The sequence below is a fragment of the Neodiprion pinetum genome, chromosome 1, assembly GCF_021155775.2.
Source record: "Neodiprion pinetum isolate iyNeoPine1 chromosome 1, iyNeoPine1.2, whole genome shotgun sequence".
Lineage (NCBI taxonomy): Eukaryota > Metazoa > Arthropoda > Insecta > Hymenoptera > Diprionidae > Neodiprion > Neodiprion pinetum.
The window spans coordinates 11,141,461-11,158,182 of NC_060232.1; the positions used below are offsets into that span (position 1 = coordinate 11,141,461).

Genomic DNA, 16,722 nt, shown 5'->3' on the forward strand with positions numbered 1-16,722 from the left:
TTTATTAATCCTCCACCCCCGTAAGTGGTCCTTTGTTAACGCGTTATTAGCCGTAGGTACGGCTGAGAAATAAGGTATACAACCACGGGTCGTTCTGACTCATTCTCAAATGACACTCTCAGCTACAGATTACAACTCGTGCTCCAGTTCTCGGCGCTGAGAGTAACGACGAAAGTCTGGTGGCAACAGCGGAAACGAAACAAACGCTCTTACCAGCAATAGCGACCGCAGTGGTGGGAGCCTGGCTTAATCGACTTGTGCATTCAAATTCGGTCCAGACCTTGTTCTCCAAAATTATACATCGCGTCTACTGTGAATATTTAGAGCTCAGACAGGATTACAGTTCCAGCGAAACTTGTCGTCCACACCGTTTGAACTGTTATATGGTGTTTAACTATTTTGTGACCAGAGCACCATGCGTGACGTGGGACTGCACCCAGATACGTGAAATGTGGGACTGCACCCAGATAGCGTGGGAAAACGTATGGGCACGGTTTTGAAAACTTGATAAGTCCTACGCAAAGAAACACCCTAAACAAACGTCAATCGTTTTTCTCCCAAGCCTTTACGAAGGGGGTTCGGGGGGCTTCAACGTGCACGTATAAGGCTGTTATATTTTTTACGCGAGAAAAGAGGCGGTTTTATCGCTTTAAGAGACTGGCGGAATATGTATCCAATCCTTTCTACAAGCTTCAGAAAAATTTTGAACTCTACAGACACTGAGAGTGCACTCGCTGGTTGGCCATTGGTAACATATGCAAGACGTTTAAGACTAACAATAAGTGCACGATCCGATGATTACACCGGTCCAATTTATTTCCCCAAATTGGGAATCCTTTCATCGTCGAACAACTTTTCCCTACCGACATAGTACACTTGTCTAGAAAAGCTACGTAAGCGGAACCTCAACAAAATGTCATGAGTCAGTGAACGAAAGACGTAGAATCTTTTCGCCTCGCTGGTCTGAAGCAACATCTTATGAAGCTTATGTGTCGGTGGTGTCACCGTGTTATTTTCTCTCTAAGCAACATTCCGACGTTATCGTCGTATCAGGGCACCGACGCAATCGAGCTCATGCCTTCGCGATGAGTCTTCAGCTTCAAGTGAGTGCAGGCTGTCTATGATAGAGCGAACTGCCTCCTTCGGCAGAGGGGGATTTTCTTTGTTGTACTCAACGAACTTCCGCCGTTGTGTCCAACCGTGTTTGGTCTTAATTTAAAACAATCTCCTTGACGTGCCGCTTGCCTCTTGATTTCATTCACTCACGCTTTTACATACTTATCCATCAGTCGTACGTTAATAGGGTACTATATCGTAACGTTAGTTTTTCACAACACTGGTTAAGCCTCGAAATTGTCCAACGCGTCGTTCTTCTTCTAGCAACGTTATTGTTCCCAATTGCATTAACGCTTCCTGATGCTTGATTAGACGCCGGTAGCAGATGGATGCTTCGCTGAACCAAAATCCAATCAAAGAGATTAGAAGACGTGCCGCCTCTTCCCTTCATTCAATTACCGCTCTCGACATTACCGGATCGTGTATGTGATTACTCAAGTCGTTCTATCTTGGAGCAATCAAGAAGAGATCTAGTCTATTTCAATTCAACACACTGTAATAGATATTGTGAATCTATCGTTTTATACATGTTCACCGATAACGGTTATCGCCGTTTGTTTACGGTCGACTGAATCCCGTTGCACCGTTGCGTCAATCTATAATCGTCAATCCGAGTATCGATTTTCTACTTATCAAGCCCGTTATACTGCCCAACTTTAGAATGCTATACTGTTACCATATCTATCATCAATCTCTTCCGGCTTTGTTTGATCTGAACATACTGTAGATTGGTTTTCTTCTTTGTTGATTGTTCAGCAACATGTATCTACGCGTTGTTCCCTGGAATTCTGAAGTCGATTTTCGAATAATCAGGAAACATGATCACGCAGTCTTTGAAATAATAAGGAGGAAGCGAACCGGGATTCACGTTCATTCGGAAACCTTAGGCACACTCTTCTGTAGGAAAAAGTGATATAGTTGGAAATTTAAAATGCCAAAGTGAAGAGAATGTGAATACTAGGAATACCAGTAATTGAAATAATCCAATCAGTCCGACATTCGAAAATTGAATTGCCTTTTAAAGTGGCCGATTAAATTGAATTTCATGATGAAGTGTAGCAGCAGTTTCCATATCTCTTGATATTGAAAACTTTTCCCCTATATTTTCCAACCTCTTGATTTCCCCGAGTTTAGGAGAGCTCTTCTATCTCAAAATCATTGAAATTAAAGTACCAGATAACAAAAAATAACGTCCCACCTGCCCTCGAGCTTAACCATAAAACATCACATTTTTGCAAGTCTAATCTACACTCGAGATTTTGGAAGACAAATTTTGTATGACACTGGCCCTGATACATCACAGCTATAAAGTTAACTCATAAATTCTTGACGCGATCCCATCTCGACTGGGAGATCCTATCTGGATCGCGGCATCATAAGGCAAGGATACACGGTCCTGACCGGATGGTTTTGTGGTGAAGTTGAGGCAAATGTAAACATAGTAAGCCACGCCCGCACTGCAGCTAGGAACAGATTTCACATTCAATCGAGAGTACTTACTCTCTTTATATGCGTCAAAGTTCCAGGTTACTCAAACCTGGGTGAATATCGACTGCTCCCTTCACCAACTACGCCAGCGGCTACACCGTGACCCGCTAACAATCCCGAAGTAATAGAATCATCCTTTCAATTCGAAGCACTTGCTCCTGGCAATTGCTCTGCCCCAAGCTTCTGTGGCTTTTTTTTTTTTATTAATTATTTACTATGCGTGCTTTTTCCTTGGTCGATGCTGATGCTCTCTGACTTTGGAAAACCATGGCGATTTTTTCGGCATTCAGTTGAACGAGCGGTTTCTCATTTTGGAATGAAGTGTGCACCTCACCGCGAGACGTCACGAATTCTATTAACTCGTGGATTCAACGATGTCTAGTGAATTTCAGATTCCAGAATCTTCTAGTAAATGCAAATGATATCGATTGACTTCAAGTGTCTTCTCCCCTATCTATACACCTGATTTTGAGTATAGTTAATCTCTTGGTGCTTCAATGTTCACGCCCAATAGCTTAGAAGCCATTTGTCTCTACGGTTGAATACAAGACGCCGATTATTCAGCGACGTTTCCCTCTTAATATTGCTTCGGATGCGGTATACTTGCAAGATGCGGAAATGGGATCCTACGAAACTTTTTTCCATTCCAAATAGAGCTACTTTACTTAGATTAGAAAATATTACAGTTCGAATGTTTTCACAAACAAGAATTTTGAGATTCCAATTTCACTGGTGCAGTCTCGTCCAAGTCTGCGGACTGCCGGCTTACCACCCTCTTTGACGGGATATTCGTATCTCTCTTCCAGTTTCATTGTATCCGTGGGAAACTTCGATGCACGAGAATGTAAGAAACTTTCAAGTCCGGCCAAACGTTGCCTCAAAGATTTCCGAGCACTTGGAGTTTAGAACTTTACAGAATCCCGGCAGCGTGCCAGCAAAAAGTCAAACTCACTCTAATTGTAAGAGATGGTTGATGGTTGAACGAACGTTGAAAGGAGAATATGAGGAGAAATTACGGGTGGGGGTCAATGTCCTGAAAGACCAAAAATTCAACTGGTCTAAAACCCGAAATTTTTGTGGTACAAATTTTAAAATAACGAGTGATCAGTGTAACGAAATTGGGATTTTCCATAAATCATCCAGTAGAATAACTATTTTCCAGAAAGTTCATTTAACCGAAAGCTCTTTTATCCCAAAAATTATTTTCAGAATAGTCTGCATTCCGAATGAACAAAGTCCAGAATGTGAAGATGTATAAAAATGAACGTCTGGAATTAAAAATTGAGAACGGCTAATTATTCGAACAGCCAAATAACCAAAAAAATAATTTGTCGAAAATCAGTATTCAGAAAAAGAAAGATCTCGATTCGCAAAATGTAGAATGACCAGAATCCCGAAAGGCTGAAATTACCGAATCTCCTGAAAATTTCGAATTTGTGAAATTCATCAACTCGATACTAGTCTTATCAAGATTATCTCATTGTATCGGACAATAGACTGTGTCACCTAAGAAAAAAAGAACGCAAAAGAATGGGCAGCATATTTTTAATAACACTCAAACATTGAATCTTTTTTCCCGTACGTTCGATTTATTCAAAACATAATTACACTCTCACTTTTCAAGCCTAACGTCATCTATTAGCTGCAACCGGTGACGTTGGAAAGAATAAATGTGTTTCTGACGTCTTGCAACTTTTCAGTATTCTGTCCATTCTGTCTTGGTGGTTTTGGAGTTTCGACCTTTCGAGTCTTTTTCAGTATTTTGCCCTTGGCAAACTTGCCAAATTTAAAAAAAAAAAAGAAAAGGTATCAATTTATTCACACATTCGTGCGTTCTCAATTTTTATTATTCTACATGACAACTTTTCACATTCATGGTCTTTTCACGCTTACAACTGTCGGTAATTTGACTTTCGGGATTTCGTCCCGTCGACTTTTTGGTCTTCTGCATTTTTCTACCCCATCCATTTTCCTCGCTGAAATACAACACGGATTTACTTCGGTCAACTTTGAAAATCACGTTCCCGTCGGAATGTGAAATAGCGCGGTCGAGCTGGTCTTCAACTATGCCTGGGACAGACTCAACAAGCCTCATGTTCCGCCGGTAACCTGACTCCGAAGTTTGTTTCGAGGTAGACTGTATAATGCGAGCTTTGAACGCAACGATCTGCGTAACAACCTGCAAGTTAGGCCTTGAGCTCCCAAATTTCGGCAGTGAGTTCGTGATCCAGACGCACCATCGTGTAGGTAGGTAAGCAAAAAAGAGGAGGGTAGAGTACGATTGTCGGAGAACGATCAAGGCGGCCCACGGAATCTTCAACTTGCTACTTGATTAATCTTGCGAAGCTTCACAATCGCCTCGAAGTCAGGATTGATATGGATTTCGAGCCTTTCGCAACTTTCTCAATAAGCTTCAAAGCAAAAACAATTTTCATCAGGAATTGAATCCATCACTTTTCGAAAAGACCGGAGCGGGTTCAATTGGGGAGTTGTCGAGATTAACTTAGGTTAGCTTCTCAAATGTTTGACTATATTTAACAGTTGTGAAACAAGTTGACGAAATACACGTTTTACCGAAACTGATCGATCGTTGGCAGGAATTTCAATTTCCAAGCTCTCTGATACTCTACGATATAAATTTTTTTTTTTTTTGTTACTAGTGTAACGAAATTTGATGGCATTTGCAAGAATTTTGCTACACGGAGAGAAAAAACTTAGATTTTTTACAGGGATTTCTGAAAAATATTGCCGTGCTTTCCAATAAACGTGATGAGAACTGCTGGCGTTAGAAAAATTATAAGAAGGTTTCAAAATTATTCTTCGACGTACAGGATAAATATTGTTTGACCAGAGAAAAATAGTCGTGCACAGATAAAATTTTACCGTGCTATAGCATGATTATTTTTCTATGCGCGGAGAAATTTTTACCGTGCTGTAGCAAGGCGCATAGCGCTAGCACGGTAAACTTTTTTTTTTTTAACCCAAGAAATGAAACGTTAATTTTTCAGCATAGTCAATAAAACTCGGTCACCTGGATCAGAGGAAAATATAATTAGTGGCATATGTCGATAAAGACAAAAATCTATCTAGCTTAGATAGGTAAAAAATATATAATTAACAAAAAGAGATATATTAATTAGTTCAACACACAGATAATTTGATTAGCTGAAACAAGGAAAAAATTTGATTAGCTAAAACAAGCAAAAGTTTTATTACCCGAAACAACCGATAGTATGGTTAGCACACTCACGTAAGTCCATACACTGACAAAAAATGGATCGAGTCCAACATGATATGCGCTTTAACATTCGTGGCTTCGATTATTAATTGTATTGATGAATGAAAAACATTCTTAATTTTTTGAATCGACATCCCTTTATGCTTCAAATTATTACAGTGAATATCCCTTTCGACTGAACATTCTATAGTTCCCATTGTCAGTGCATTTGTTAGAAAATTGGTTTTGTTGCCCTGAAACAGAAAATAATACGATCGGTTAAACGAGTGTTTCTGTATATTTCGGATATATTTCATAAATACTTACGCCAAGATTCTTCACCATCACTACACACTCTGCGATTTTTATCCCCGTGCTATTATTATCTTTACTTTTTCATAAACCGTTTACGAAATCGCTAGGCAAAAAGCGCGATCGTTCGATTCGCATTATCAGGGTGGCGACAATTTTACTAAAGTATAATTCCTCGACTTTTCCCTCACTTTTCCCGTAATGAAATTCCGAATTCCTTGACATTTTCCCACGAAACTTGAGTATTATTGAGCAGCTTTTACGACCTCACAGCTCCAGAGGTTTTGCACCTTGAATATATTAATTTGGATCTAAAGAACACGTAGCATTATTTCGTTTGAGACGAATAATTAGAAATTGAACGATTCCATTTCCGATGGTCGGTTTAACTGAATTTATGAAGCATAGTTCAAGGTTGACAACGATTTTAATGAAAAAAAAAAGTACGTTTCTCCATTTGGTCGATAATATCTCCCTGACTTTTCCCGGTTTTAAAAGTCTCTCACCACGCTGCTCGATCACTAGATCACTGGATCACTCGATTCAACTGGCTCACTCGAATCGAAACTCAGATCACTCGGGTCACCGGATCATCCATTTTTGGGCCACTGGATCACTCGATCACTCGTTTAGCCCCGGAGGCAGCGTCAAAAATTTGCGGGTCATTTCCGCAAGCTTCATCTTTTTAAAGTTAAATGTGTAACACATAATATTAATACGATCGTCTGTCAAATCACCCTCACGGCGGGGGGTTGCGGAAGGGTTACAATTACAGCAAAATAAATTTAAAAAAATAAACGTATTACCGAATACGCGAAACTTATCGTACGCATTAATTGAAACACAAGAAGGTTAGAGAATATCGACGGTTGCGTAGAATAACCGGTTATCTCGAGTAAAGTTCAAAAACCGGCTATTTCACGTTTGAAATATTTTGGCCGCAAATTAAGTTGATAGCACTGTCGGGCTGAATACGAAATTCGCCAGCGCCTCACAAAATTCATACAAGCTCCGTTTTGTGAATGTAGGTATTTGCACATTTAATGTCACTATCAATTCAACGTCATTATGCCGAAATAATAATCTTTAATGTCATTTCAACATACGCCTGATGCTTTATACTTTGATTTCTGCTTTATAATTATGTACATAAGCATATAATACCTGCATTCACAAAACGGAGCTTGTATGAATTTTGTGAGGCGCTGATAAATTTCGTATTCAGCCCGACAGTGCTACCAATTTAATTTGCGGCAAAAAAATTTCAAACGCGAAAGAGCCGGTTTTTGAACTTTACTCGAGATAGCCGGTTATTCTAAGCAACCGTCGATACCGTCTTCCACCCACATAAGTAGGCGGAAAAAAATATTTACAAGATTTCCAGCCGCAAGGAAGAAATTGATGACTATGGTTTTTTTTTTTGTAATGAAAAACAAAAAAGTAACACTCTCCCACCGATAAGATAGAATAAGACGCTTCGGAAAGGGCCTTTTGTATATTTTACTTCGCTCCGATATTCTTGCGCTTTTTTACAGAAAAAAATCGTTCACGCGAAAGAGACGGTCTGATTGTGAGAAACAATTCGTCATTACTGCCTGAACCACGTTTAAATTTCGCAAAAGGCTGTTTTCGGGTATTTCAAAATTGAGATACCCTCGAATACATCGGTGGCTATGTTTTGTAAAATTTTTACAAATCCTGAGATGCGTGCGGTTTTTCGTAGTACTGAAAAATCTATGTTGAAATGCACTGCAATATTTGAAAGTTATCAAAAATTGGTTTTCGCAAATTTCAACGTAGATGTTTCGGTACTAAAAAACATCGCACGCATCTCAGGTTTTATAAAAACTATTGTTTCGTCATGCGAAACATAGTCACAGAGAGATTTAAGGACATTTCAATTTGAAATTTCCGAAAATAGTCCTTTTCGAAATTTCAACGTCCTTGAGCCGGTAGTAGAAAATTTTTTTCAGCTCAGCCCTTTAGCTATTTCTTTGATAAAGAGTGGAAGAATCTAGGAGAAGAGCGAAATCTAAAAGAGGCCCATTTTCGAACTTTCCTATTGTACCTCATAGGTACAGGACTGCTATGTTTGCGTTTGTTGTTACAAAAAGAAGCGTTGTAATCAATTTTATCGTTGAGGGTATACATTTTTTAAATATCTTTTTCCCTCACTTATGCGGGTGGAAGACGAGTTGTGTCGTGGAATTTAGGCGGAACATGACATTTTCTAAGCTTCTTACGTTTCAATTAATGCCTACGATAAGTTTCGCGTATTCCGCCATACATTTTTTTCGTCATTTTTTGCTGTAAGTCTAACGTTCGTGCTACTCTATTGTATGTAACACGGATAACTCGGACAAAAAAAATGAAGCTCGTGAAAATTGTGCAACGAAATCTGTCGTTACCTCCCGGACTAATCACTCGATCACTCGATCACTGGATCACCTTGGACACCTTAACCACCGGATGGAGTCGATTACCGGATCCCACCGATCCCTCGAACACTGGATCATTGGATCATTTGCAGGATGGCGCCGATTGTGCTCAAATAAAATTCCCTGAAATTTCCCGTAAAAAAATTCAGAACTCCCTGACGTTTTCCCACGAAACTTGAATATTGTTGAGCAGCTTTTACGATCATACAGCTCCGGAAGTTGTACAATGTACATCTTAAATATATTAATTTGGATCTAAAAAACGCAAATAATATTGCTTCGTCTCACACGAATAATTAGAAATTGTACAATTTTATTTCCGACAGTTAGCTTGGCTGAATTTACAAAGCACGGCTGAAGTTTGAAAACAATTTATAGAATAGTGCATTTTTTCCAATGGTTCGTCATAATTCCTTGACTTTTCCCGATAGACAAAATTCTCCGACTACTTCCGGTTTTCCCGGTTTGTCGCCACCTTGATTATTATTAATCGCGCAAAAGGCGCGTCCGATTCCCGCGATTAATTTACACGCGCAAAAGGGCGCGACCGATTTACCTGTCAAAATACCTTAAATATCTAGAACTTGTCGCAAAATTCTGCAGAAACCCAATTCGCATCCGCGTCTTTACGAATCCGACACGTTGCGATGCGGATTGTTCTTCCGAGATGCGGGTCAAGTCCGGGAGGGAGGTTGGAGGGCATGCATTACCTATATTGTGTGGCATGACGGTCGGCGGTCCTCTTCGACGCGAAGTCTTCGAGCTCAGCATCTCTCCCCATCTAGCGTACCACGGAACGCGATAGATGGTCCAGAGATGCGTTTTGCCCATTCGGACGATCACAGAGATCAATTGAATGGAATAACGATCGGTAATGACTAAATAATTGAACTGAATAACGATTGAAAAATTGTTTCAGAGTGACAAGAAATGGAAAATTCAATTTCGTTTGTATTCAAATGCTTTCAAATACTCGAGAGACTCGAATACGGAGTCTTTTGGGAAAATTTCTGTGATCGTTCGACGCTGTGGATTACAAAAGTTAGTAACATCACGGTACATCGCGACCTTCCTACCCTCGCCTGTTTCCCAACGAAGCCACCCAACGGAAAAGAGAGATTCACACACACACGCACAAACCCCGCGACGGATCCCAAAACGTTCGCGTACCTACCCGGTTACCTATATTCGATCTAAACGATTCTCCATTCTTTCCAACACACGTCATTCTTCGTCATTCGCACCGTGGTCACTGACTTACATTTTCGTTGTTTACCTGTTGGGAGCAAAATGTTTGTGTATCATAGTCGTATGTATCATTTTAGCAAATGTTGGCAGACTATCGGTACATCAACCTTTTGTAAAATTGATTAAAAACATCCTGTATGCCAATTGGCATTTTTCTAAGCGAGCTAATAAAAAAAGCATTTGATCGGTACTTGTTGAATGTTAGAATATTGAAAATGACGTATAACATAAGATGCAATTTGATTACGTTACGTTATGCCAGACTTTGGAATTTTATCGTTATAACAATAACTTGAATATTTGAATACGTTGAAACCTCAGGTGAACCCACCGCTTAAACGACATCGTCGGTAAATTCAAACGTAGATTATTACATCAGTTGCGAAACACAATTCGATCTCGCGAGTGCCGAGTAAGCGATGGGTACCTGTCGCGATGCTCATTCCACTTTTAGCAACGTGTAAAATTTCTAACTTCAAGTAAGCTACGGTTAATTAAATTGCGAAACGAAAATTATCCGACCAAAAGTCAAGCACGTTGCGATCGCGAATGAGCCTATCCATGCAGCTAAGAAATCCAAGATTTGTGTAACAATTGTTACCGCCACGCCACGTGACATGGGAATCCCAGGGAAATACCCGTAACCTAAATACGTGCAAACTCACCGACGTTGCCGAGTAATGGAGAAGTTGCTCGGATGTCTCTGCTTAAATCTGGAAAAGCAAAAAAGGAGGCCCGAATTAATTTATGTATAAAGCTGCATTGTCAGTTCTCGAATTAATTATCACCGTTGTTTACAGATTACGCAAGGGTTAAAATTATGCTTCAAATGTACCACCTTGAACAATCAAACGGTTATTAAAATGAGTATTCTTACCTCCTTGAGGTTGCTCCACACTTGAAATGTAGTAGTTCGCGTAGCATCTCACAATCAGGTCGAATGGTGAAGCGTCGCACTTTTTACACTGCGATAAGAATATAACAGAATATTACTCGTTGTACGTACTTGGATCAGATTTCATGTCCCTACAAACTGCGTGTGTCAAAATAATTATTATTTTTTTTTTTTTTTTTCACAACATTTCAGTGGTTTCCGATGTGTTAATAAATGAAATCCACAAATGAATAATAGAAAGTTAATTAAATAAACACAAGTATCGAATATACATGAGTGAGGCCTGTGAACAGCTACCACTATTTACGACCAAAAGCGACAATGTAATCAAGAATCATATTTATTACGTACCTTCCGGTTTTATCCACTGTAGGGGATCGTCTAGTTTTCACCTTATCTCCAGAGATCAATCGATCGAGCCGACTCTGTCGGATCGTTGCTAAATTTGGTCAATCACACTGAAATGTAGTCCGTCCCTGTAGTCAGATAAGAGATAACATTTTATTAGTATTCCATGTTCCAAATAAATTCACGCTCTATTGAAAATTAGCGATCATTTTTACAAAACATAATCAAAGACCGGACACCGATAAAGTTTAACCGAAAGACAAACCTTCGAAGTGACGAACATGTAACGACACAGCAACACAGCTACACATCCGTGAATAATAACACACTTCCGTATTCGATTAACGAACCGATAGTTTATTTTTATACAAAAAGAATGCCGCCTAAATGAACCACTCACCGATAAACACGTTACAATTGCATTACGAACTCATTGTCAAACGAAGCTCGCCTTCCGCAAGGCCCGTTTTTTCAGAATATCAGAAAGAAAACCGCAACGGAATGTTATCGGAGTATTTTCTCGTCACAAAACGCTTCCGACGAGTCAAAAGTCTGCCCGAGAGGAATTTCAATATGTTGTTAGCCTGTTCGGCAAGCTTCGGAAAGCTAAAATCTAAAAATCTGCAGCGTGATAATTAAACTCGATTCCACTTTTTGCGTCGTAGCTGCTTGCCTAAAAGAACTGATTATGAGTTGAACTTGGCAACGATGCAGCTGCGCCCTCACCGAAGATCGGCCGCAGAAACAAATAACAAACAAACGACACGCGACGCGGAGAGTCGAGAATCGAATTCGCAAAGACCTGAAGTTGCACGGTAGAACGAAACAGGAGGCCCGGATTAATTTAGCAAATCGGCTTTTCATTTCTCAAATTAATTGTTACCGTTGTCTAGTTTAATATTCACGCATTGCACGCTGTAACAAAAGTTCGGCTTCGAATGTACGACATCGAATTATCAATCATTAATTAAAGTGAGTATCCTGGAGTATTACCTGTAATCTGGGCTGCTCCACACTTTTACATTTAGTAGTTCTCGAAGCATCTCAGGTTTACAGTTGCACAAAACAATGAAATTCGGGACACGAAATTGACCTTCAATTGAAAAGAAAAGAAAGATTCCTTTCGCAATGTGGTAATAATTCGATTGAATACTGTATTCGGTTTATTCTTGCCGCATGCAATTTCAACTGCAGATGAATATCGTTCATTCACTGCAAAGTTAGTTTCCAATCAACAATCGGCGGGGTGACTTTTTTGCTCTTTTCCGCGTTTTTCGCAACATACAGAGAATAAAGATGTGATCGATCTAGCCCGAAAATGCTTGTATCGAATTCCAAAAAATTCGACAAAAGGTAACATAACTGTCAACATTTTCTGAGAATTTACGATTTTTTAGCTGATAATTAGGGCAGCGGTAAAAAAAAAGATTAAAAATCACAAAAAATCAATGCTTTTCTTACGGAAAAAAGTAAGGCTTCCTAGCAATGGGTAAATATGGAGGGAAAAATTTAAAAAAATTCTCACATTTTTTTGAATTATTACGAACCAATTTGGGGGGTAAGACCATTAAAATGCGATTTTGCCCTTCTTAAGGACAGGTCTAATATATATCATAATTATCGTTCGTAAGGAGTAAACTCTAGTCGTGCGTCGGAGCTGACACACACTTTTTTTTTTGTTTTTAACATGACTTAGCATGGCAACATTGTATCGACGGTAACCACCCTTCTCAAAGCAATTTCTAAGAGAGCACGGTAAAATTTCTCCGCTGTCTTCAATTTATTTTCGATGAGACCATAAATTTTTCTGCGGTCGCAAATGAAAAATTCGAAAGCTCGAATTTTTAATGTGATGCATTTGAAAAATTCGCTATCACATTTTAAATTCAATGATTCTGAGTGATATTTTTTTTTAAATGCGTAGTATATTTTTTGTGAGAGCAGATGAAAAATTACAAGGTCCACATTTTTACGGTGCTGCATCAGAAAAATGCGTCGTCACATTTTAAATTTTGTGCTGCCGAAATACATAGTTTCTAAGCAAGGTAGTAATTTTTTTCATAAAAACCCATAATTTTTGTAACATGCGTCAATAAAAACTGCATGAGGTGTCTTTTACATCACGATTACAGTAACAGCAGGGTAATTTTTCTCAGATTTTTCTCTCCGTGTAGCGGTTTTTTTTCCCCCAAATGTTAGAAGATCCGATAATTGAAATTAATTCAACGATCAGGTTGAAATTTGTAATTGCAATGAAATTGTTCTTTTCAAACGTGATAATAATTTTCTCGTCGAAGATTAAGCCGGAAGAAGTGTTCTATTCGCTATTTTTAGAATTGGTAGGTATTTTCCTCCATCTCCCGTTATATTTGCATTTTCTCTTACCTGGAATAGTTGTTAGCCTTAGTTACACAGTGGCCTCCAGGGATCGTGTGCAGGCATTCCTGCGGGCAGAATATTTTATTTTTGCAGCATGCATTGAATACGTACGACGGTTTTATTTGCCCTTATTATACACCGAACGGCTGCTCGTTCCCATGCGACCGCAACTTTGTATTTCTACTGCCGTATATTATAAACCGTTCCTCTTTGGCTTCTGGGGATCCTAGATAACTCCCAGATGTCTGTGTGTTTTCGTTTACCGGTTCAGAAGCGTAGAAAATTTAATCCAAGAGCAATACGTCGCAAATGAGAGTCCAGACGAGAACCGGAGACCAACCTATACGACGATGGTTTGAGAACGGAAAATGCAGTCGCAACTTATTTCACCTTACGTTTTTCATTCGGTTCACGTATCCAACTTCTTGAATTATTCAATAAAATTATATGAATTATATTTTCCGATTCTACACGGATATGCCTTTTGGAGATTGACTCTACTTTTAAATCCTATATTCATTGCCTTACTCATTTTCACCTTACGTATTGTAATATTTACTCACTCGTAAAACGGTATTGATGAAACTTACTCAACCGAAAAACAGTTCTGCACGATACGTCTTTGTCAATTATTTATCGGCGAACCTATTTTCAATCTTGTTTTTGAGCGGTCTTGTTTTTCGCGTTCAAGTATCGGTATCGAAGTGAAAAATAGCGCCACTTACGTAAGGCGGATAAAAACACAGGCGTCAGTAATGGTTCAACAGGCTCGATGTATACGTCGCATAAGTAAACTTGATATTATATTTATTTTACGCCCCTTGGAAGCCGAAGCAATCCTTTTTCGGTCCCGTTATCTTGAAGGAATAAACGGCTACACCTTCCTAATCCACGTGGAAACGGCTATTGTGCATTCCGCTAATGACGTCGGACTTCCGTTCGTCGATCTTCGCCTTTTAAAAGTAAAGGTAGCTTCGTAACGATTCAACATGGTCATTTTCCCCCGCTTACTCGACCGGGGCGATTAATCGCGTCGCTTATCTCATACCGTGTTCAAGCTCTCTGCACCGTTTTTTGAGCGGGTAACATCCACAGCAGGAAAAGATAGGGATGTTCAGCTGGGTTACACCTGTTAATTAACACCAGATTACAGGCAGCCTGCCACTGGGTACGGACAGTCAGTGAAAAAATAATCTCTTATCCAGCCTGCAGAAATATTCGCATTACGAACCAGAAATTGCAAACGTCGTGTGAGTTTTACCGTTGCGTAAATTCAAATATATACCATGCCGGAAAACGTTTGAAACTAAGATCTAACTGTGCGTGACGTCAGGCGCAGGTGGAAAAGAGTATAATTCCAAATTCATATGAAATTTTCGAAAAGTTATTAAAAATTGTCGAAAACTCATTTAAAATTCGTCGGTGGGTTTTGAAATTTGATAAAATTTTGAAGTCAGGTGAAGTCTTTTGAAATCTGACATATTAGTTCAATCTTTTGAATTCCGTTGAATTCACGATGTCGTACGAAGTGACGAGAATTAGTTCAAGGTATTAGAAAATTCATCCCAAGTAATTTAACCTTTGCGTTAACATATTTTGGTGAAATTTTAATTACATTTCAAATATTTATCCAGTCACTTAATATGACGTTCACATTATGAATTCAGACAAACTTGTTTGCGCTTGAAACGAGGCCGCGTTTCCAACCGGCAAATCCATTACGAGTCTTGAAAGTTTTTTTCAAATCCATTGGATCATTTGCAATTAAAAAATTCGCAAACGAAGCATCCGTACAACGCTATTCAAAAAGTGTTTCGACCCCCCGAATCAACCCTTCCAATAATTAAATCGTTTCTTTAAATCAAGCGGTAATAATAATACAAAAATATAAAAAATTGTTCAAGGAGACGAGGTGGTCACCGTTGGTCCAACTTGCGTGGGTGGACGAGATCCTTGGGCGGTACAACGGCTGTTGGTAAACGCGGAGCCGAGCAGCTTTCGCATCCATCGTTCACAGCCGTACGAAGAGGAGGTCGCCGTAGTGAAGAGGCTCCGGCATCCGGCTCCTCCACCGCCTCCGTCGAAGGTCAATGCCAAGGATATCAGCAAGTATTTTTCATCGGCCGGCAGGGATCGGAACGACGGAATTCAGGATGGAGTAAACAGTCTCAACCAGCGTCAGGAGCCTGAGGATCAGCAGGAGAGGAACAGGGTTAAGGAGGAGGGGGAGGAAACGGAAAATACAGGTGCGGTGGAAAAGGACGCTGCGATGGGGTCGAACCTGAGTCGTCACAACGGCAAAGGGTTGACAGGACGGCGTACTCAGTCATCGGGAAACCTCTGCGACCCGAAGGGGAAGCTGAACAGCGTTGGAAAAATCTTGGTGCCTTGTTCCGGGGGCCAGAGAGAGAGGTGAGCGATAAATTTAGGCTGGTATTAAGGAGACACGTCGGCGAAGCTCGAGACCTTTTCGATTTGCTTAAAATTTGAAGGTACAATAAGGCTCCATAGGACAAGTGATTTTCACTCGGTTCCAAGCAGTCGTGCTCCATACCGGGACAATCTCTTGAAATTTGTAAAATCAACTGCGCATGCGCCAAATAAGTCAATCTCATTGGTCGATTTTTTCCCTTGAATCACAGAATCGTACTAACGATAAAATAGTGGGTATATTTAAACGGCCTTTCGGGGCAGCCATAATTCTGATATACTCGCGGTATTCGAATGAACGCGTCGTGCCTAACGAGGTGACCTCGGTCAGTTGAAGTTTAATTAGGAATTACTACTTCCTGAAACCTAGGTCATATGGAAGTAACGCCGAACACGACGTCGGTACCGACACAACCCCCTAAATCCCAGAGGGGACCAAAGTTCGAGGGTAATCACTGCTTTTAGACCCGCCGAGCCGTTCGCCCCTCGCAAGGAACCGGGGGCAAGAAATATCGACTTAAGAGATTGAGCAAATTGCAGAACAGGACCTTTCCTTTACCCCCACCCATGGACGCTACGCGAACTTTAGGATGAATTTGCGATACGAAGATTTAATTTCGCGTTTGCAGGGAACACGAATTTCATGAGTTGAAAGTTAGTTCCAGTCTTAAATTCATTCTAATCAACTCTGCTGGTATATTTAATTCGGGAATCTTTGATTACAGGAGAGCATGTTTTTTAATTTTTTTAATAAAACGAGTTACCAAACGTACTGCGATTTCAAATTCCATATAGGTCGAAATTCGAGTAACGTCGTCGACACATGAGAAATTAGTTTTTAAACAGCTCTT

The 16,722-nt window shown here is 39.9% G+C and overlaps 1 protein-coding gene across 1 annotated transcript in view; it reads left to right on the forward strand.

Moving 5' to 3' along the window:
* The window catches only part of LOC124212304 (uncharacterized), a 169,786-nt gene that overhangs the window by 92,286 nt on the left and 60,778 nt on the right, over window positions 1–16,722 (forward strand). Inside the window, exon 2 of the mRNA XM_046612231.1 lies at window positions 15,346–15,853. Within this exon, the coding sequence (XP_046468187.1) occupies window positions 15,346–15,853 (508 nt within the window). The remainder of the gene's footprint in view (window positions 1–15,345; window positions 15,854–16,722) is intronic.